Below are 23,321 nucleotides of genomic sequence, written 5' to 3' on the forward strand. Positions count from 1 at the left end.
TGCATGACCCTCATGTCCCCACCTGGTGTGTGTTCTCGCCTGTGACGTCATAGTCTTGTCAAAGTCGCTGTGAATTACGTTCGTACTGTATCCCCTATTGTCAAACTTTATGTGCCCACAGCTCCTCAGCTAACTGAGCCATGAGCTAATTATCTAACCAAGGAGGCATTAGCCAAGGAAAGCCAACAAAAACGTGCAGTTCTTTGTTGGAGAGCCAGCACGTGACCTGCACAGTAGTTAGTGTGGCCCCAAGAGGAGCAGCTGGCTGGTCAGAACGGACTGCAACAGACGAAGGGGGCGATATGTTTACTGGGGAAACTACTGATCACAATCCCTGGTATTAACAGCAGAGAAGCTGGAAAATGCAATTCTAGCAAGCGGACCGATCACAGTCATTGTGGTTCATGTTGCTGCGACGTGCAGTTATGTTTCTGGGTAAGTGAACATCAGGCTACGGTGTAGGGCATGCACCTACAGAGAGGTTACGCTGTAGGTACGGTGTAGGTTCAACACAGAGCATAAATCAAGCTTTACTCTGATTCAAGGACTACATAGTTGATGATGAGAACAGACATCCCCACATGTCAAGTGTAATTCATTTTTAATTCACAGACACTAAAGTACTAAGCATTACCTAATATTTAATCAAGATTGTATCTCTCAATCTGTTCCTTGAGTAACTAATCATTATCTTCCAGTTCTTGAGTATGTGGGCATCAAAATAACAAACATGCAAAGCCTTCTCAAGAACCAGTTTGGTTTGTTCACTTTGGGCTACTATAGAAACATGGCGGTGCAACATGGTGGAAAACAACCAGCTTCCTTAAATAGATTTTGGTAATATGTTAATTTTTCAAAAAATAATCCTCCCAATAAGAAAGTAAGGACATCCATCAGTCTATAGATTGTGTAGCAGACTCCATGACAGGTTCATAATTAATGGATACAATTTTGCCTGTCGTGTCTTGTTAATGCCAAGATAAGTCAAATTCTCCTCAGACTCGGATGTTTACATTTTCATGTTGTGGTGTTTATTTAGTAAACGTATAAAATATGCACCATATGCATTACAACGGCGTGGAAGCATGTGTGTGTGTGTGTGTGTGTGTGTGTGTGTGTATGACCACTTGCACACAGATTGAACACAAATTTTCTCATGAACTTTGACTCTTGCTGTGTTTAGCGCTGAGGACTCGTGGCCTTGGGTTGATTCACAGAATTGTGGCTGAGTCAGGCTCCGTCTGCTCGGACACACCAACAGGAAAAAACACTCTGATAGAAGCCGTGGGGGTTTTAACCAACAAAAGGACTTAAACTTGTAACCTACACTTGCTCAAATTGTTTGCCCCTGATTATGTGAGTTTGCATCCCTGTTATATAAGCTCACAGTTGACTTGACTGAATGGATTTTCTATAAAACTTCAATTTGTGAGCACAGCTATGCCAAACCTGTAAAAAACTAAAAATCAGTTTAGTTCACTGCCACTAGGGGACTGCTCAGGATAATCTTTCCCATACTGATCCCCTGCTCATGTCCTTGCATAGTTTTCTCAGCATCTCTCTCTCCTGTGTTAGTAGCACGGGTGGCCGGGCCATGTGAGAAATGAAAAGAGGACTTTGTTTCCCAGTGGAGAGAAACAGTTGGACCTGGACCAGCCTCGGGTCAGGAGAACTTCTCTTTTGTACACCCCTAATCATCTTTCCTTTAAGGGCATGTTTATGTTTGCACATTTTTCCCCCTCGATTGTGCTGAAGGGGGCTGAACTCATGAGAATGCTGTTGGTTAAGTCTCCTTGTATCATGCAGTGCCTCTCTTCAGCACGCTGTGTAGGCATGGAGGCACAGTCTCAGCATCCTACCTTTCTCATGCCCATTTTTAGGCCGCAATCTGGCACAAAATACACAGCACAGACATCGTCAAGTGGTAAGTCACTGATCCAGAAAAGATCGTTTGTGGGAAAACACTATTTGCAACTGTTTCTACCATAATGATGCTGCAATGAGTAACCGTGACGGGATTAAAAAAAAAGAAGAAAACAAACACTCGGAATGTTCAGAGTTAAATTACAATGATTGCATCCTTTAAAAGAAAACAACGTGAACACTTTGTCTTTCCCTGACCCTCCTGCAGACAGCTGCACTGCTGAGCGTAAGGTGTATTTCTGTCCGGGACAGATCTCCAACTTCTCATTATAACTTTGTCTCCTTTCACTTCCACCCTTTTTCACTCTCCTTACTCACCCTTTCTAATCCTCTTTCACACATTCAGACTGAAAATCTCTCTTCACTCGCCTCAATAGTTGTCCCTCTTTTCTTATCCTTGCCCTCACCCAGCTCTGTGTCTTCCAGGAGTGCTTGGAGGCGTTTCCGCTCCCAAACATCCCCATGAGCTCTGTTCTCCCTAGTGGGATATTAATAGGAGAGAGGAGGGGGGGACATTGAAACACACTCCCAGGAGAGACGAGGGTGGGAAGTAAGAAGTGGGGAAAGGGCCGGGGCTCCACAGTTGCCGGGAGCAGCGGCCATAAATCCATCATGTATGAATTGCACACACACACGCAGACATATGCAAGCAGATTAGAGTATGGACTTGTAGAGGAAATATGAAATAAAACAACAGAGAGACAGAGATTAAAATACACAAAGAAACCTACGTAATATTACATCTAAACACTATTTAAGCCACTTGATTCTCCCACAGAAAGTCCATAAAAATCTGCAGTCATCTCTTTTGAGTGCAGAAAATCTCTGAACAGAATCTTTTTCATTGTTGAAAAAAGTGACAAAACCAAGAATAATAAAATATACTGTCACACTTACTCTGTTTATTAACTTCACAGATAAAGTGAACCCATGGAAAACCCATATGTTTGGTTTCATTTGGCTTAAAGCTGGATTTATACTTTACAGTTATGATATGTATGAATTCGGCATTAAAATGTCTAAAAATGACTAGACCTTTGTTATATATTTTGTTGAGTTGTGTACTTTCATTATCCCAAATGTTTTCCCAGAGAAATCAACAAGTTTACTCAATGTGCGTTTCATTAGGTCACTGTCACCACTTTCGAGAAAGGGAAACAAGACTAAATTTAAGGTGATAAAACTTTAAAACATGACCTCATCTGTGAACATTTGTGCCTGAGCCATCAGTAGTGGTGGCTGTTCTAATGGTGTATACATCAACAGTGAATTGAGTTTGACGGCAGGAACCTTTGTGTTTATTTGCGTTACTCATGCAGTGTTTATCTGCCCCAAACAGCCAGTCCATTTTACTGTACACTAGCCATAAGCTGTTAGTGCACAGTGGCACACACCGTGTGTGTGTGTGTCTGTGTGCTTAAATTCAATACAACTCTCTGTGAATTCTGGTACTGACCAGAGACTCTGCTTCTCTCTCTCTCATCTCTGTAATGTCTTCATGAAGTAGTCAGCAGTCAACATTACAGAACATAAACACCTGAAAACGGACATCACAATAACCTCCCCAGCTCCTCCCTCCAGTCCAAATATGGTCACTTCTGGCACCAACAAGATGGCGACAGCTGTGATGCCAAACTTGAGGCATCAGAACCCCAAATCAGTGGGTGACGTCATAGGGGGTTTACAGTTGGTTACAATAATGAACACATGGTTAAGGTTAGGGAACCGAACCTGACATTTTGTGTCTGATTAATCCACTGCAATCTCCTCCCAACATGGACTTTGGTGGTCTTTAACACTTTGATTTGACTTCCTCCTTTGCTCCTGTCATAATAACTAAGACCACAAGAGGGGAACTTGTGTAGGCTTCGAAGCTACGCTGTAACCCCGTAACGCACAACTATGAATGTATGAATGTACCACGTGATGACTGGTCCTCAGCTCAACTTCAAGAAGACCACAATATTTAGTTAGCCATTCACTTTGTGTGCCCATTTTATCTGATTTAACTGATAGTGTTGACAAGTGGAGCAAAAACAACCTGTCATCGGAGGTGAGCAGAGGGCAGATGAAACCTGTCAAACCAAAATATTTGTTCAACATTGCGACCACAAGGTCTTCATCACACTGGTATTTGACTTGCACCTCACAATTATTTAACAGTGCCATCCCTAGCTGTCTGTTGTTTTGAGTCAAAATGTTTCTATTTTCTCACATACAGTTTGTTTTCCATAGTAGTAATGTTCATGTGACAAAGACCATGACAGGTACACCTGAAGAATTACACCAAACCACCTTTTCCCTTTTGAAGTTTGTATAAGTCACCTTGACATGTGGAGCGGTAAACAAACGTTTTAAATGTGCTTTAGGGGGAGTAATGCAGTAAAGGGGGTGGGGGGGTGCGTGTCTTCAAAAATGCTGCGGTTCCATATCCCCCTCCAGCAGATGGTTTGTGTCCCATCAGGGACACACATTTAGGGAGTCGAGGTCATCGAGGTCATCTTATGGACCGAGGAACTGATTACCAACTCAGCATGTTTACTTCAGAGGTAACACTGGATCCTTTAGTGTCAGCAATATTGCAAATCGATGTTTTTCTCTTGTCCGCCTGCAGTGATGGATCACTTTAGGGGACCTCAAAGTGACAAAGAATGAAGCTGTTATGTTATGTATTGTTTAAGCATACACATCATTCTTGACTTGATCTTAAATCTGATGGATAAAAACTGAAGAGTCTGTCAGTCTGTCTGCGCTCCAGTTCCTCCACCACTGGCAGCAGCCATCAGGCAGCAATTACCCACCTCCTTCACGACTTCTAAAAATGACACAGATTGTGACCTCTGTCGTCTCACTTCTCCTTCTCTGTTTGCTCCGCTTTTTTATCAGACATCAGCAAAAGTCGCCCAGCCACAGTTTTGTTAGCGCTAGCAATTTGGCCTAGGACCAGACCAGTTATTCTGCTCCAAATGCCATTTTTAAACCTTTATCTCTACAGCAGATTGACAATGGCTCCAATTTGAGCCCAAACAGGAAACAGAGGGTAAACAAAACTCCTGTTGTAAAATTTGAGCAAGTAACTATTAAATCTTGTAGTCCCTGTTGTAGTGCAGGCAGATTGGCATTTATTTTTTTATGCAGTCTTGGAACCCATTGACTTTAATCTGAAATGATTTTGCCTCTGGGGACTTCAGGGGTAGCTAGCCGATATCCGGATAACAGATATCCGGGCCAAGACTTCCTCTTCCGTGTGCCAGTCATTGTTTAAAGTCCGATTGGCAACTTGACACGAGAAATGAGTTCGACTTATCTCAAAACAATAAATTAAGATGAAAAAGGTTAAAACCTTGCCAGACAACAGCCAATGTGTTTTGAGATTGCATTTCAAACACATTTCGATTGACTTGAAACGCCTTCTGACTGTTGCTCACCTGCATGCAACTTAAGCCTGCTCAAACATAATTGTTTTTATGATTTCAGTAAACAGCTTTCTTTCATATCTACAGTTCGATTTAAAATAAGAAAACCTATAAAACAAACAGAATTCAACTCTTGACAAGTAATATTCTCTCACCACTTTCATTTCAGGGTTTCACTTTCATGATGTTTGTTGTTGGTGTGGGACATCTCAGAACAGATTCACAGCTAAGAGAAATGATGAAACCCAGGACATCAGTGTGGGAGGACAGTGATCTATGGAGCACTACAGCAGCTCAGTGGTGGCTGACAGTGTTGACAAGTGGAGGTGGAGATGGGCCTGTCAGAGGTGAGCGAAGGGCAGATAAAAGCCGGCAAAGACAAAATGTTTCTCTTTGGCTGCTGTCCTCATATACACAAACTGACCCTTCCTTTCCATTAGTAATAGTCAAATAGCAATGACCTTTGAACACACGCACATGCATTTGCATATGCATATACGCACAGGAACACGTTGAAGTCACATGACATAGAAAAATTGTGGCCAAATGATTAATTCCAACTGAACAAATCAAGGATTACGTAAGTAGAATAAGACAGAAATGAAAACTTTCAAGAGAACTGAGGAGGAAGCAGCACCTGACCACAGACTGTTCATTCAAATTCTTCAATTAAAGAAACTGAGCGGCAGAAGTGAGAGCAAGTCTGTCAAAAGCAAGTCAGGAACAACAGATGCAGAACTCTGGTTTTAACCTTCAAGTCTCGAGCAATTCTCAAGTTACTGTTGTAACAAATAGCACAAGTCAAGTTGAGTCCCTGCTATAAGTAAAGCAATGCAAGTCAAGTCATGCGAAATTTAACGTTAGCTTTGTAGCTAATGTTTGACCGGCCAATAAGTTAGCTAAAAAGACACATTCATGTACCTTTCTTTGTGGGTTTTGTAGTGATTGTAGTGTTTCTAGAACCCTTAGGGAACGTTCTCTGAAAGTTATCTGAAGGATATTTTTGTGTAACCTTCAGGGAACGTTTCCAGGAGGTTATTTGTTTTCTAACTTCTAAAGATTGTTCCCAAGTATATTAGTCACTCTGAGGAGTCTTGTAAGCCTAACAGGATTTGGTGAATGGGTATTGTTTTCACTCATAAAGGATAGCAAATGGGTAGAGAAAGTTAAACAGCGGATAAAAGAGCTTGTGGCTGGAAGTCAGATGATGAAGTAACGGTTAAGCCATTTTGTGATGGAAACTAGAGGAATAACTCTAGTAATCAGACAGCTGTTGATAAAACTGATGCAGCCTGTAACTGTAATAAAGAGGCAGGCTGAGGACTTTTTGTCTTTTTGAGAAATGCCATGAAAACAACTCATCACAGTTGAGTGATGCTACTAATGAAGATAAGTTGAAACTTTTATGATCCCTGTGGAAAATAAGGGACTAATTTAAAATGCTTCAGCCCTGTGAACAGTGCAGAATTATTTAAAAGTCTAGAGTGACATAATTGATTTTCTTAATTTTTAGACATCACACAAGCTGTAAACAGACCCAAAAAGTAGGCTTCTTGAAAACTGCTTGTGTCAATTTATGACACTAATTTAACCATGATGTTTAAAAAAAAATAAAAGTGTGTGTCATGTTATGTCCGGTTCCTTTTAACTTCCTACACTGAGTAAATGTGGGATTGCGTGTTGCATTTGGCATTTTGTTATCCCATTACAGGTGACAAGCTGGTGTTTAACTCAGATGTGGTTAATAACAGCAGATTACATGGACCTATTTCTCAGTGAGCTCATTGTTTATCACAAGAATCCAAGTCCAAATGTAGACAAGACTAGTATTGATTTCCTTCCTGATTTTCAAAAAAGGGAAGTTAAACCTTCAGTGCATGATACCATCCGTCTCGAAGTGTGTGTGGGGGGAGAACATCTTTTCCTCACTTCAGGACATGGTTATACAATATCCTACACACATGCGTGGTCTTTGTTATTTTTTCCTCTCAATCCTGACCCAGGGTGAGTCGATATTCTCTGCTTTTGTGTTTGCTTGTATTTGTAAAGTGCTTGTGGGTGTAAAAGTGACGGTGTGTGTGCAGGAGGGTGGGTGCATTTGTGGGCTTGACATTTCAGAATTACATCGAAATCTAGTTCGATTAAAGTCTTTGATGTCTTTCACAGTGTCTTCCAGCACCCTTAAGGTCACTGGCTTCTATGGAGACAATGTGACTTTGTCCTGTAGCCATGACACCCAAACTCACAGCGTCCTGTTCCTGCGTTTCTGTTGGGGACGAGGGAAGGTGCCCATATCCAAATGCTCCAAGACCATCCTCTCCTTCGAGGAAGGGGCTGTGAGTTACAGGCAGTCCCCCAGGTACAAGCTGCTGGGCAGGTTGGCAGACGGAGACGTGTCCCTGACCATCGTGAATGCTCAGTGGACTGATGCTGGGGTGTACGGCTGCAGGGTGGAGATCCCAGGGTGGTTCAATGACCATAAGGCCAACGTGCACCTGGTCATCGAGGAAGGTAATGCTCATGAAAATCATCCACGGTGAACTCTGTTATCCAGCGTTAAAGGTCCACTTTGTAAGAAGGTTGATTTTTGAGTCTCACTCCCATCTTGTCACATACTGATGCTTTGGGATGGCAACCGACCCGACCTACAATCCAAAAGCATCAGTATTTAAGTTAACTTTAAGTTATTTCTTTTATTCCAGCTCCTACAGAACATCCCGTCACCGAGGACTGGACACTTGGAACACAAGGTGAGCACTCACATGTGTGAATGATTGAATAAATGATGTTAAAATGTGGTGATGATCCCTTTCTCTTTTTCTGCAAATCTCTAAATGTCTTTAAGAATCTTTTTTTTTTCAATGTTTTGTTTTAGGGACAAAACATACTGTAAATCATTGCACAACATTTTAAATAAACTTTATTTTTTACGCGGGTGTAACTCACCATTTCAACTGGTTACAGAAATACTGACGACATCTGCACCTCAAAATGAAGAAGTTGGTGACCCAATATTTGACTTAATTGGAAACCCATTGGATGAAACAACTGAGGTATGGTAGTATTTATTTCTTAAATTAGGAAATTAATTTATTGGTTAAAACAAATATTCACATGAGAAAATGTATACAAATACTTATACTTTTTACTGCACAGGAGGCCCCACGAGTGAATGAAGTGAAAACCTACAGTGTCTTTATGTTTGAGGTAATGTTTTTAAATGAGAAATTATATAAAACTGAAGGAAAATGCACAGCTCGTCTAGGGTGTTGTTTCAATTAGACTTAAAAAAGAGCCCACAGTTTTGATGCAGTCTGTTTAATTTATTTATAACCAATGTTTGGGCACATCTGGTCTTCTTCAGGAGACAAAAGTTGAATCCTAATTAGAAACATGCTTCTGAAATTATAAGTGTGCAGCTTTTCTATAATCAACAACATATATGAATTCAACTGTATGTGATACTGCACATGTGTAGGTGTAAGTTTAGGCTGGAAGTGAGAAATGGAGAGTACAGAACTAAATTACAGTTTTCAATATACCATGTATTTATGGCACATATTTCAAACAATGTGCCAATTATAATTGACCTAGTCCCTCACGATAAGGTTTATTTTCATTGCAGGAAAAATTCGAAGCCTTCCTGAGAGTCGGAAACATTGGCAGGGCGGCAGCTATTTTCCTCCTCACCATAATCGTAATCCTCGTCTTTATTTTCCGTAAGTGTGGAAGGGCTTATGCTTTGTGACTCATGTGCCATTCAGATTAATTTTACACATTTAAAGTGGGTGTCTATTGAACATCTGAAGTCACCGAGTGCTTCTTCCTCTTATAGACTGAGAATATCATTAAATGTTTGCATTTCCTCAAACCAGGGAGAGGATTTCTGCCGGGGAGGAAGCTTCAACAGCTCAACACCTCAGCTGCTGAGAACATCTATGAAAGTGTCCCAGTGTTTGACTGATGGTCAACATGAGAACAAAGGAGTCTGCTGATTTCTGATAGCTAAATGTGTCTGCTTGTCATGCTCTGAATCTATCCACGTTTTAAACGATTATCTTTTAATAAATAAGAATCAATAAGAGAGCAGAAATATAAACCATTTCCCCAGTAAAGCAGCTTACAGTGTCCCTCTATTTATAGATTGCATTGACAGGCAAGTGTGAGTCACATGTGGCTGAGTAGATGCAAAAATACCCTGCAGGTTAATTAATTTGCTTTTATTTTCTGTCTGTCTGCTTTAGTAGCCAAATTGATCTCTAAGACCTTAAAAGCTTGTGGATGGTTTATACTTGTGGACACGATGCCACCTTCTGGATACATTATTAAAAAAACTAAAGAAGATTCCACTCTGAAAACGCTGCACACACATTGTTTGGGAGGGGAGATGGGAGAGCGAGAGGGAGGACACTGTGGGAGAAATGTGTATTCCCACCATTTGTTTTGAAGAAAGTAACATCTGAAGTGTATATGGAAAAATTCTGCTCACTAAAACTTCAATGCTTCAATAAAACACATTATAGACAAACTCAGTGTTTCGTTTATGAAATACTAAATCCACACTCCACATTCAATCCTAACTTTCATGCCATATTTCCAGTTTATGATTAAATTGATTAATGGCTGAATTTAGCAGTGAAACACTATTACAATTCTCTCGGTGAGATGAAAGAAATTTGGTGTTTCTCTTTCTGCTCCCTCTTGTTATCAGGGAAATCAGAGGTGACAAAATAACTTCTGAATCAGTGAGATAAATGCTCTGAGTGAGGCTGTTAAGGTGTAGCAATTGCCGACTCCTGGCAGGCAAATGGTGGAACAAAAGCAAGCTTTAATGAAAAACTGATCAAAAAACAGGCAGGCGGCAAAAACTATGAAAACAAACCACTCAAAAACAAAACCAAGCGCAAACTGAATAAAGCAAGGGGAATAATGGCAAGAAAGCAGATGAAACACGAGGAGCAAACACAGACAAGCTGACAACAGAAAGACTTGGACTAAATACATAGGAGGCTAATCAGGGACAGGTGAAACTGATCCAGACAATCACAAGGGAGGGAAAACAAGACAGTGACGGGAAGTAACACACCATGGCACATGAGGATTAACCTTACGAAATAACACAGGACACAATAAAACTGGATGCCAACATCATGACAGGCGGTGACCCTCTGGTTTGCAGCACCTTTGTATTTCATGACTGATGAGGGAAAATCAGCTGAAATCTGTGAACCTTGCATGTTTTTTTAAAGGTCCAGTGTGTATGATTAAAGGTGTATCTATTGGTGTAAGTTGAATATTAACATCATAATTAAGTTTTCATACATTTACAATCATCTGAAATTAAGAATACTTTTGATTTCATTACCTTAGAATGAGCCTCCAGAGGGAGAGAGTCCTCTTCCTCTGAGTCTGCCATGTTGCACCTTCAGGTTTAGTCCATAACAGTGAAACCAAATACTGGCTCTGTATTTCATGTTTTTAGTGGCCATTGTGGTGGAGGGTGAATGTATTCAGTTGTTTGCAATCTGAAACCTCACTGCTAGGTGACACTAAATCCTACATACTGGACCTTTAAATTGTTGCTGCTGTATGCAACTCTCACCTTTACAGGTGTCTATTTCTTGTGACTATACCATTGCACACCTGTGAACCCAAGTTAATACTTAAATAAACCTGTCTGAGCTCATGTAACAATGTCTACCTCTATATCTATAGATAGATATATACTTCTATGAATATTAATACATCAATTACATTTTTCTGTTGAGGAAAGTCGATCAAACTTTAAGGGGGGAATCAAGATAGCAACTTATTTGTATTTTGAAATATTGCAGCAGTTAGTTGTACCAGCCACATGTTTGTAGGCGTGATCAAAGAGGAAGTTCTGCTCTGGGTTACCAAACATCCAGCGCAATGTTTACTCATCAGTCTAAGAAACATACAAAAGTCCATGGCCCTTCAGTGAACCGGACTGTCTGTTTTCATAAGTGTTATATTTCAGGACCTAATGAGTATACGTTTTGGAAAAGGAAGAAGATTATGAAGCCAAAACTGTTTTGTGTTCGTGCTCACATGCTGACAACAAGAGTTAGGATTGAAGTTTTTTTAATATTTCTTACTAGTAATTTTGAAGACACTCAGTAGACTGCATACCTCCGCCAAGGCCCAACAGTCCCCTTCTGTACTCACTCATAGATACCAGCCACCTAAATGTGCCCATTTTTTTTCATCAAGATCCATACATTATTCCCTGAGAAATTAATGAAAATATGAAAAAAGCAAGCAAGCAAGCAACCATATACAATACAATAACCTCTTTGGCAGAAGTAAAAAAAGATTTTCAGCATTTTACTGCAAAATGTCCACTGATTTGAAGCTCTTTACCAAAGGAAGAATTTAAGAATGGTTAAAACGTCAGAATTGTCCTCCTATCTCAGTCACTACATAAGAAAAACTAGTCTTTGTGTCGTGCCTAACATCACCCCTTAGCTGTTTTAAAATCACTGTAAACCACAGCCTCTTGGGGCTTATTGCTATAATAACAATCCAAATTAATGTCATTTTGCACTTATGTGGGAGTGGATTAAGGCTGGAGGTAAGATAGTGGACAAAGCAATATAACAGTTTTCAACATACTATATTACTTTGAATATACTGCATATTTATATTGTGTATAAGATTATGTTCCAATAACATTTAATCCAGTCCCTCACGATAAAGGTCATTTTCGCTGCAGGAAGAATTCAAAGCCTTCCAGGGAGTGGGGAACATTTGTGGGATGGCAGCAATTTTCTTCCTCACCATAATCATAATCCTCATAATTTATTTTCTGTAAGTGTGGAATGGATTATAGTGTGTGACTCGTGTACCATTCAGATTCATTTTACCCATCCTTGGAATACAGATCATATGTGATGATTTTGCAGAGAAATCCAATGCCAATATTAAGTACCAGTACAGGAAGTGCAGTGGGCTTCATTTAGTTGGAGTGGATGGTTGGATGGGCAGCATTTAATTTCATCAGACTGTAGCGCTTAACGTATTTTTCAACCAGTTTTACCACAACAACAACCTTCCCATTAACTGAACCAAGTGTTTTAGTTACATATCCTAAACGACAGACCAACATTAATTTATTTACCGTAACTAAAATCTTTCCCCAACATTAACAACACACTGCACTTAAACACACAGGGTGTAGTTTCTGCAGCTAGGGGTCTCTCAATCAAATCAATTTATTGTTAAACAACTACCAATGCTGATGAAAATCTACCTGACATGGCCAAAATGACAGCAATGTTCATGTATTAAAGTTTTATTCATGTTACATTTAGTCACGTTCGCCGACTTCCTTCCTCACTCTGACATATCGTCTGTTGTTTCCCCAGAAGTCATAGCGATAGGTGACCAAATCAAGTGCACCGTTAACTGGAGTGAAATGGCAGATTTCTCTGGGTTTGAACACTGTTGGAAACATTCGGGATAATGTAAGAACTTAAGGGAGACATATTCTGCTCATTTTCAGGTTCATAATTTTATTTTGGGTTACTCAGTTTTCTCGTACTGTCCAGTGCTGCAGCACTGTATTCCCCCTCTGTCTGAAACGCTCTGTTTTAGCTCCTGTCTCTTTAAGGCCCGCCCTCCTGAATACCCAATCTGCTCTGATTGGTCAGCTCACACACACCTGACCCAGCACAGCTAACAACAACAGAGCAGCTGTGTTAAATCAATTCTCATGTGTCAAACCAGCTGCTAGGCATTCATTATGCAAATGTGTGACTCTGTGACATAGTGTGATGTCACAAAGTCACAGAATTTAAGGCAGGACTACTGACGAGGCATTTCAGGAGCAGTGTTTTCTGTGGGAGAGAGGAGCTTCTGTTGGTGCAGACTTTCACAAATTTCACATGCACAAAAACACTGAAGGAAAGGAAAGAAACAAAAAAGAATAATAATAGGTCTCTCTAATAGGTTTAGCTATTTTTAGATGTTTTAATGTCACATATATCTTTAACTACATTATATGTAGATATTGGAGAGATAAATAAACAGTTGGCAATGAACATTACATTCAATGAACATAAGAATAGTCTCACATTATGGTTTTGTCTGGATCTTTACACTCAGATTATCACTTAATCTCTTTATTTTTTTAAACCAGGGACTAGATTTCTGTTGAAGAATTTATCTCAACATGCTGAGAACATTTACAACAGTGCCCAAAAGCTTGAGTGACAGTCAGCATTACAGGAACAACAGAGTCTGCAGCTTTGTCTGAGGAACTTCTGTGTGAAGCAGTGCCTTTCCTGACGTTTGTTGATTTTATTTATTTGTTCAGCCTTAAAAAGGAAATCTTTTGAACTCTTATCCGTTCATCAGTATGGAACAACATGCACTGAGTCCTCTGAAGGAGCAGCTTATTGGGACATGCTATTCTCAGACTATAGTGAAATGTGTGTCACACGTGGCTCAGAAGATGCAAAAATATCCTGGAGATTAATTAATTCCCTTTTCTTGTTTTTCTTTTTTTTTAATTGGTGAATTTAATGTCACAGCATGAAAAATCTTGTGGATGGTTTATACCTGTGGACACAATGCCACCTTCTGGACATGAAACATCATAATCAAAATATCAGAGGAGACAATTTCCTCAATGAGAGTACAATGTACACTGTCATGAATGTCCACAGTCTGTCTGTGTTTTTCTGTCAAAAGGATGAATTGCTGTGCTCAATTTAAATCACATTATCAACACATTTTTGTTTAATATCACTTTACTTAATTTAAACACTGACATAATTTTCCATTTTGGGCTTTGTTCTGCCAAGAATTCACGGTGAAAGCTGTTACACTATATTTTACAACATGTTCTCACATTTCAGTGAGAAAAAGTTGCTCCTTCTCTGTTTCTGTTCTGGTTTTCATGGGATTCTTAAGAAACACAAATTCACTAAGTCTATTGATTCTGTTCCTGTTTTGGCTGTATATATTTCTTTCCTTTTGAATTAGTGTAGCAGTGTAAGCAAAATCCAAGAAATCAGGGGTGAGGCGTCTTTTCTGAATAAGAGAGGGAAATGCCCTTAATGTGGCTGTGATGCTGTTTACAGGAATTCCAAATTTAATGGCTGATGTGAGAATATCCTGTTAACTACGGCTCGACTGTGTGCTTTTTAAATAATTGCTGTTGTATGTAACTTTCCCTTTTATTTTATATTATTTCCCCTTTTATTGCTGTGCTCCAGAGCACCTTGGTAAAATCTCTATTAGACTCTCTAGTCCACAACCACCCATGGGCCAAAGTTGGTCCGCTGTAAGGTTCAATTTGGCCCGCCAGATGTTTCTACTGAAAGAATATATAGTTATGTTTATACTGTTTTATTTTTTGAGGCAAAATGATCTTTAAATATGTAGGATCCCTAATTAGAAATCAGTTTCCAGAGTGACACTTTGCACAGGAAGACGGCCACTTAAACGGACTTGGGATTCTAGTCCCATGAAAAACCTAAAGTTTTAGGTCTGACTCTCAAAGGAAAAAGGTTTGGGCTCCCCTGCTCTGGTCTGAATGTTACTAAAACAATAGAATTTTTCTACTGAGGAAAGTTTATGAAACTTTAAGGAGGGAATCACAAAACTATTTATTTCCATTTTTTAAATCTTGTACCATCTGTCGTCCTAACTATGGGTTTATGGGAGTGATCAAAGAGGAAGTTCTGTTCTGAGTTACCAAACATCCAGCAGACCCACATGTTTACTCAGCAGTCTAAGACACATACAAAAGTCCATGGCCCTTTAGTGAACCAGACTGTCTATTTTGGTCAGTATTCTATCTCAGGACTTAATGAGTTCATGTTTCTGGAAATGAAAAGGATTATGTATCCAAAACAATTCTGTCTTGTTTACATGCTGACTGTTTTGAATTTATAGTCAGAGTGTTTAGAGTCTTTTGAGTTATTTTGGTTATTTTCTACTGGAACAAAATATTTTCAAATGTCTGCTCAGTTAAATTTATGTGGATGCAAAGCTGCTCATCCATGGGAGAAGATTACGGTGTGACTTTTTAAAATTGCACTACATGTATTAAGAACAAGCAACAGGGGTGAAGGCAGTGTGTTGATAACCTTAAGTCTGTCTCTGTCTAATCATCAAAATGAAACTGAGTACCATTTCAAGATTTGGGGAACCAAAACCACAGAAAAGGAAACAGCTCTTTTCTACATTCCTCTTCTGCCAGCAGAAGTTGTTTGTGTGAGCATATCAAGGTCAGCATCATGTGATCTGGAAAGATTTCAAAGCTGAAGCCACACTGTGGTTGGGTTTAGTGCCGTTTAGCAGGTGTACTAAATCCTTCGACTGAGTCTAAGACGAGAAAGTAAAATGATCTGTTTAGTAAGAAGACACCTCCCTTTGTGTTTCAGTCTCTTCCTTTGTCTACTCCTTGGTATGTAATTTTAATTCAGTGATGATTAAACAATTTTATTTCATTCATCTTTACCTAATATTCCTTTTTGCCAGCAGGACTTTCTACTTTTTCAGGTGGTGTGTCTGCGGGAGGCATCATAGCCACAGTGGGAACAGATGTCACTCTGCCATGCAACTATAATGCTAAGTACTACGGCAAGCTTTCTGCATGCTGGGGTCGAGGACCCATCCCCAACAGTGGCTGCGACAACGAGGTGATCAAGTCAGACGGGACGTCAGTGACCAGCAGACTGTCAGAGCGTTACCTGTTCATGGGTGATCTCAGTACAGGTGATGTGTCGCTGACCATCAGGCAGGTTGAGGAACGCGACTCGGGGATGTACGGCTGCAGGGTGGAAATACCAGGCTGGTTCAATGATCACAAGCACCAGCAGACTCTGACGGTGATGGCAGGTGAGACCCACAGGGATGAATTATAATCTCTGCTGGGAAGGAAAAAAGTAAATTAATATTGTGAAATATGTGTTTAGTTACAGGAAAAATTGAGGCACGTTTGATTCATTTAGCTCATGAATGACTTACATGATTAATCGATAGAAACATTGTTGGTAATTGTGTTTTTATCTGTCAGTTGATTAATCAACTAATTGTTTCAGCACTATAGCATTACATTGGTGGAAAGTAACAAAAAACTTAAGTACAATATTGAGGTACTTGTACTTTACTTGAATATTTCCATTTTCTGCTAATCTATACTTCTACTTTTTACATTTCAAAGATATTGTACTTTTTACTCCACAACATGTATTTGATAACTTAAGTTACTTATGATGTGATACTATTCATTAACATCAACCATCGTTTATTCAGGGGACACTGGCTAGCATTAAGCTCTATAAATACTCTGAAATCCCATTCATACAGGATATGAAACAGGCCAAGCACGGATATGAAACAAGCTAAGATAGAAGATAAAGTGTGTACGTTCAAGTTTATTTCTATAGCACATTTAAAAACAACCAGGCTCAAGAATCAACAATACAAATAAAACATCAAACAAACAGGGCACACAAAACAACAGTATGTGGAGGCAAGATGTCACATGCCACTGAAAGTGCTCGGTCACCTCTACTTTTAAGTTTTAACCAGAGAGTAAATATGTAGAAGAACCTTAAAAACAAACAATATAATCTTAAAATCATTCCTGAAGCGGACAGGAAGCCAGTGGAGTGAGGCTAAAACTGGAGTGATGTGCTCATGTTTTCTGGTCTTGGTTAAAAGCTGAGCAGCAGAATTTTGCACTAGCTGTAATCTATGAAGAGATGATTGATTCAGACCCACATACAGAGAGCTGCAGTAATCAAGCCGAGTTCTTACAAACGCATGTATGACAAAATCTTTGTGGGGCAAATACAGCTTAACCTTGGCTAATAGTCTGAGCTGGAAAAAGCTGTTTTTGACAACAGAACTAATTTGTTTGTCGAGCTTCAAAGCATTATCAATAATCACACCCACATTTTTAGTAAATGTTTGAACGTATGACCACAGAGGGCCAAAAGTGCCAGCACAGCCATCCAGCCGGTCAGAATGACCAAAGACAACAATTTCAGTTTTATTTTCATTTAAACAGAGAAAGTTCAGATCCAGCCAGGTTTTTAGATCACTCAAACAAGTGTAAAGTTGGAAAAGATGTGGAAAAATTAACCCATGCTTTAACAGCTGCAACATTTCAATAACTAATCAATATTGATATAATAAGCCAAAAACATAATACACATTCTTTTAAAATGTCCTATTCTGCATAATGAATACTTCTGCTTTTGGTGCTTTAAGTGTATTTTAATGTGTACTTTGATGAATGCTTTTGTAAAGAATTTGAATGCAGGTCTTATACTTGTAACAGAGTATTTCTACACCCTAGTATTACTACTTTTACTTAATTACAATATGTCAGTACTTCTTCCACCAGTGTAGCATTGTCTTTAGTTTTTCTCTCTTTTTAGTGCGTCCTAATCCCATGAAAGTGGAGACAAGAGAAGTGAAGGAGAGAGCCTTCACTGTTCGCTGGACTCCTGCGTTTGATGGCGGCAGGCCCATCACATCCTACAGGGTCGATATCAAAAACAAACAGGGTAATCGCCGGAAATCTATCCCAGTAATTTTAATCGAATTTTAACATTCTGTGGCTAATTATATCGTAATCATACATTGCTGTTGCACAGCTTCCTGGGATACTGCAGCAAGTACTGAATTCGCAAATCCTGAACTGACTCAGACGACTCTGGTGGACCTGCGACCGGCCAAGACCTACAACCTTCGCATGTTTGCTACCAACAGTGTGGGCATAAGCGAGGCCAGTAACGTTCTGACAGTTACAACTAAAGAAGCAGGTACAGTCACTCAGTGTTTTTGTGTTCAAGAAATGATTTTTTGATGGATGGCCCCTTCAGAGTTTCTTTTCCCTTCAGCACCAGACGGTCCTCCCCTGGATATGGAGCTGGTGGGCCTCTCTCCTCACAGCATCAAAGCCACGTGGAAGGTAAAGCCACAATTGTATAATGAGAATTTGCATATTTCTGATATTTTTTTTAAAAAAAGGCTGGGGTCAAGGGTCATTCAGGCGCCTCCAGGGGGAACAAAATGGGGAGTAATTTACACTCACTATAATACCATTGATACGTAACACGACAACAGAATGCATGAATATTTTGGTCGTACATTTCAAACTTTTTTTGTGATAAAACGTCAAATAAAAAGCAAAATTCTTCTCAGATCAGTGGCCCGACATGTCATCCTTTTAATTTAGACTTTGAGTGGCTGGAAATAGTTTATATTAAAGCTGAAATATGGAACTTTTACATACAAATGACTGTCTTTTATATTCATGTCATTGCCAAATGAGTTCACAAATTCCTGATTAGGCCTTTACCCTCCAAATAAATCTCTCTGTATTTTGCAGTATACCAGGTTTTTCATATGTTGTGTCTGTGGAGACAGCCTGCACTGAAACACCTGTGGCTGCATTTTTCAACCGAATTGTAGAAGTGAAGAGAGGAGTTGCTACAGCAACTATGTAGCGCTTATAGCAGGCAAACCTAAGTGCCACAAGGGGGAGACAAAAGGTCCATACTCCAGCTTTAAGTGATATATCTAAAGAATAAGAGTGCTAACACTTTGTTTCCTCTTGACCAGCCTCCGAGGCCTGATCAGAGAAATGGGGTTCTTCGCAGCTACAGCATTAGCTACAGAGAGTATGACCCCGCAGGCAGACACTTTAAAAGGTGGCAGCACCTAAGTGTGTCTGCCACACAGGAAGTGGAGAGCGTCATCCTGAGCAACCTGAAGCCTTCCACCAGATACGGCGTGATCATACAGGCCAAAACAAACGCAGGGATAGGACCTGCCTCAACTGCACCTCTCTGCTCCACTCTAAATGAAGGTATGTTTGGAAGTTCACTGTTATTGTTAATTATGATTCCAGTTCAATATCGAGTAATTTACAGAGATTGGTAAAATGTATTTAATTTTTTTTCTAGTTTACAAAACTACAACACCGTCAACTAGCATGTCTGCTTCCACTGCTGCCACAGTGTGGGGAGAAGACTCTACAAGTTTCACTTCAGGTGTGTGTTATTTGAATGGTGAGATTTAAAACATCTTAAGAACTATGTGGATTATGACTGGAAAATGTTTTTTTTTTAATCTATCCCAAGTGCACATAACTACGACGGATGAGTCTGTTACTGCTGCCACAGACTGGGAAGACATCACTGCAATTTTCACGTCAGGTACTTCATGTGTTTCATCTGGAGTTTTTAGCCTCTCATGCATGAATCGGTGAAAATTATCCATCCGGAGAGAATTTCTAATGATAATAATTTTTGTCCGAACATGAAAATCATGAAACATGCAAATGACAAAAATTTGCCATGTGGTCATTAAGGAATGATTAGGACTTGTTCCAATTGCTGTTACTGTGTCTCACATAAGACCTATTATGCTTTTTTGAGTTTTTTCTTTCCTTCAGTGTTTTATTAATGTTCTTGAGCATGTAAGAGGTCTCAAAAGTAAAAAAGCCCTAAGTCCAAATGGCAGCTCCTCTCTCCCACAGAAAACACTGCTCCTGAAACGCCTCATCAGTAGGCCAGCCTTTAATTCTGTGACTTTGTGACATCACACTACCTCACCATATATATATATACACATATATCCTCTGCTTCTCTTTGTTAAATGTCTCTACTGTGTGTCTCCTAGTGCCCCCGGATCCCCCAGTGGTTGAGTTAAAGGAGGTCAAAGGTAATGCATTTACTCTTTTATGGACTCCTGGGTTTGAAGGTGACAGCCCCATTACTGGATATTACCTGGAGTATAAAGCAGTTAATGGTAAGAAAAGATCTCAGTAGAGTAATTAAATCATTGTCACTTCACTTAAATTCAACCATGAAAGCTTTGGTAATATTCTTTAACATTCCTATTCCTAATATTCCTTAATAATCTTTTTCTTTTTTTCTTTTTGTTTTTACGCAGCCTTGTGGGATTACACAAAGACAGTTGTAGACTTTAGCCCCAACCAGACAGAGGCCACAATAATAGAGATGAATTCCTCAACATACAACGTCCGTATGTTCGCCAAGAACAGTTTGGGCACCAGTAAAGCCAGCAACATCCTCACCATCACCACTGGAGAAACAGGTGTTGTGTCTCTATTCTCACCGTCTCTTGTATGTTTCTATGGTACACCAGGCACAATAGGACTGGTGTTTTCATCACGCGACTCTTATTGATGCTGTGGTTCATTAACAATTGCTAAATTTGTCCCTTCTCTTTTTCTCTAAGAGAAAAAGTAGAGGGGCTTATTCACACCCCACATGGCGGCCCCTCACCCCCTTCTGTTTTTTTACACATTTTTTTTTCAGAATCACAGCTCCTCAGACCGCTGAAATCACACTCTGTGTCTACTCAGCTTGGTTCTTTCTTCCATTTATTGTTTTTGCATGTTTAGCAACACTTTAAAAACTTCGTCTTAGCTACTTCCTTTTGTTGTTGCCCGTCAGGTCATCAGACGCGTGATCTTGTTACCACCATATCCACTGACAATCATGCTGCTGTAAGTACAAACTACCACACTGTAAAAATACTGTTAGTAAAAATATAAATAGTAGAAAAAGTACTCAATGCAGAAAAATGGCCCAGTTATTCTTTTATATATTATGATTATTACTCAGACATTGATGTAAAAGCAGGATTTTTACTGTTATAGTCTTTTTTTTTTTTTTAATTTAGGACTGTAAATGATTATTTTCATTATGGATTAATCTGCTGTATATGTTTTTGATTAACCGATTGATTGTTTGGTTTGTTATGTGAAAATTTAAATAGTAGGCCTAATGAGAAATATCTCTCAATAGCGGCTCAGAGCCCAAAGTTACGTCTTCACAATGCTAGTTTTGTTAAACAAATACTGTAGTTAAAAGAATAATCAAAATATCAATTTTCTCTCAACTTGTCATTTCAGCTGTATGGGTAAACAAAACATATTTTGTGAGCTCTTGTAGGCTGGGTTTTGCAAAGCTAGCAGACAACCTCAAGTTTGTACTAAAGCAGGCCTACTTAGTCCATGACTAACTGACAAACAATATGAATATTAACAATGAACCACATGGCTATGGGTATGTTTGCTTATACTGACAAGTTCAATCTACAGAGCTGCTTGTAGCTCATTATTATATACACCAGACCTGTTTTCACAGCAGCCATTTTGACATTAAAACCGCAGGCTAAGTTAACTCAGGTGTTACTAATAACATGAATTAAGGCACTGTACTTAAACAGAACAAAAGCTCCATTCATGTCATCAGTAACACCTGTGTTAACATACTGCTTCATGTCAAATGACTTCTGTGAAAAAGGTCAGCAAAAAACAAAGCAACATTAGCAGCTAGCTAGCTGCTGAACATGGGCCAAGATTAGCATCGAGCAAGCTAAAATAAGTGAAGCTGTTTCTCTTAGGCGTCAGCAGAGGCCATAACAACCCTAAAAGGGAAGTGAATTGGACTTACATTCATGAGCTGGCCTGTAACACGACTCCAAGTGAATGCTAATGTTTCTCTGTATCCACAGGACGTGAAAGTACACTGTTGTCAGTTAACTTGTTAGCCAAAGAAATGACTCGATAACCTGGTGACTCAGAGGCTGCGTGTCTGTCAGCTTGTTTTAATGTTCTTCCTGTTAATGTTCGCAAGAAAAATAGAGCTTTGTCTCTTGAACTGTTGTTGAACTCTCTCTGCTAGGCGAGCGTCGAGGAGAGTCAAAGTGGTCACCTGGCTGCCATCGTGGTGCCAGTGGTGCTGGTGGTGCTGATTGTTGCCGTAGTAACAACATGGCAAGTTCGACGTGAGTAACAAGTCTGATTCATGATCCTATTATTATTATTATTATTATTATTATTACTGTCGGGGCATATTTGTATTTTGATCCTCACACTTTCTGTTCATAGGAATAAAGCAGAAAAAGGGCAGCCTGAGCATGTGAGTGGTTCTGGTATTTACCACATTTGTAGAGAAGTAAGCCACACAAACACTTCACCTGTGCTGGACTGACTTTTTCTTGTCTGCAGATGGCTGTCTGGTGGAGCGCTACATTACAGAGGCTCTGAGCCACTACAAGAGCTGTGAAACTCTCAGTTACTCCATAGCCTAAAAAGTCAATTACGCAGTAGTTTTACATTTTATTAAATGTGCCAAGGAAGATTGTATATTTCTGTTTTATTATGTCGTCGAGGAAGGAAACAACCTGCATCTTGAGCTGATTCAAACTAACCAAAGGAACAAATCATCTGAGAGAAACGTCTGACAGCTGTTGTGTTTTTTTAAAAGCCTTTTCAATATTTTCTTTTTCAATATTGTTCATTTGTCTTTTTTGGTGTTTTCTCATGTATATCTTTTATTTAGTCTGTTTCATTACATTAACAATATAACAGCATCAATAAAACAATAACTTTTGTTTATTTCTCTGTAATGAAATGGTACCAAATCTTTGCTGTTTTTCTTTATGGTAATAAAGTTTAACAGTGTTTGTTTATCGACATGTCCTCTTATTTTATTGTAAAACATTTTGGTTAAACCACCAAAAAGAAAATGAACACAAGGGATTTACTAATTGGTTATCAGCCACATGCTGTACCAGATGTGACTGTTTGATAATATGCCAAAACAAATAAGCTGGTAAATAAAAAATAAAAAATGTTTTTGTGAAATTATTGCAAATTCAAGTTTTATTTAAAATATCCCGTGCTCATGTTTAAATTATGGCAACATTTCTGAAAATGGCTCCTCTGACTAAAATCATTTTAATGGAAAAAGTTTGATTCATCACTGAAAAGTTTAGTCTGCACTCAACAAGTGTCTATGATTTTAAAAATTGAGGGAAAAAAATGACATTTAATTTCCACAACTCTCACAACCACAAGAGGGCACCAGAGTCCCATCAGTGAGTTCATGTACTACTTCCTAAGATCTCACTTCATCATCCACGAAGCCGTCCTCTGGGGCAGGCACTGCAGCC

The 23,321-nt window shown here is 39.3% G+C and overlaps 2 protein-coding genes across 3 annotated transcripts; both read left to right on the forward strand.

Annotated features, from left to right (window-relative positions):
* The first annotated feature begins 7,264 nt into the window (after positions 1-7,264).
* Positions 7,265-9,855, forward strand: LOC141013556 (hepatitis A virus cellular receptor 1 homolog). Its single transcript, XM_073487310.1, has 7 exons — positions 7,265-7,343; positions 7,506-7,850; positions 8,042-8,089; positions 8,304-8,392; positions 8,496-8,546; positions 8,965-9,058; positions 9,215-9,855. The coding sequence occupies exons 1-7, from the start codon at positions 7,277-7,279 to the stop codon at positions 9,301-9,303; spliced, it is 783 nt and encodes a 260-aa protein (XP_073343411.1). The 5' UTR covers positions 7,265-7,276; the 3' UTR covers positions 9,304-9,855.
* A 5,801-nt stretch (positions 9,856-15,656) lies between these two features.
* Positions 15,657-22,842, forward strand: LOC141013339 (uncharacterized). 2 transcript variants are annotated; one of them, XM_073487034.1, is made up of 14 exons: positions 15,657-15,777; positions 15,855-16,211; positions 17,762-17,890; positions 17,981-18,148; positions 18,227-18,297; positions 18,951-19,197; positions 19,295-19,381; positions 19,472-19,546; positions 20,013-20,141; positions 20,286-20,450; positions 20,813-20,865; positions 22,049-22,151; positions 22,255-22,285; positions 22,375-22,842. In XM_073487034.1, the coding sequence occupies exons 1-14, from the start codon at positions 15,714-15,716 to the stop codon at positions 22,430-22,432; spliced, it is 1,737 nt and encodes a 578-aa protein (XP_073343135.1). In that variant the 5' UTR covers positions 15,657-15,713; the 3' UTR covers positions 22,433-22,842. The 2 variants fall into 2 exon arrangements, with proteins under 2 accessions (XP_073343135.1, XP_073343133.1); XM_073487032.1 differs by having other exon boundaries at positions 15,681-15,777; positions 15,852-16,211; positions 22,375-22,514.
* Positions 22,843-23,321: the final 479 nt, after the last annotated feature.

Source organism: Pagrus major, chromosome 18 (assembly GCF_040436345.1).
Source record: "Pagrus major chromosome 18, Pma_NU_1.0".
Lineage (NCBI taxonomy): Eukaryota > Metazoa > Chordata > Actinopteri > Spariformes > Sparidae > Pagrus > Pagrus major.

What these genes read in the sequence shown, in the direction of transcription:
- LOC141013556 (XM_073487310.1), top strand. Translation starts at nt 7,277, where the DNA reads ATGGTTATACAATATCCTACACACATGCGTGGTCTTTGTTATTTTTTC. An exon ending in CCTCTCAATCCTGACCCAGG is followed by an intron (nt 7,344 to 7,505) that starts GTGAGTCGATAT and finishes TGTCTTTCACAG; the next exon opens with TGTCTTCCAGCACCCTTAAG. An exon ending in GCACCTGGTCATCGAGGAAG is followed by an intron (nt 7,851 to 8,041) that starts GTAATGCTCATG and finishes CTTTTATTCCAG; the next exon opens with CTCCTACAGAACATCCCGTC.
- LOC141013339 (XM_073487032.1), top strand. Translation starts at nt 15,714, where the DNA reads ATGATCTGTTTAGTAAGAAGACACCTCCCTTTGTGTTTCAGTCTCTTC. An exon ending in CTCTACAAGTTTCACTTCAG is followed by an intron (nt 19,382 to 19,471) that starts GTGTGTGTTATT and finishes ATCTATCCCAAG; the next exon opens with TGCACATAACTACGACGGAT. An exon ending in CCACTGACAATCATGCTGCT is followed by an intron (nt 20,866 to 22,048) that starts GTAAGTACAAAC and finishes TCTCTCTGCTAG; the next exon opens with GCGAGCGTCGAGGAGAGTCA.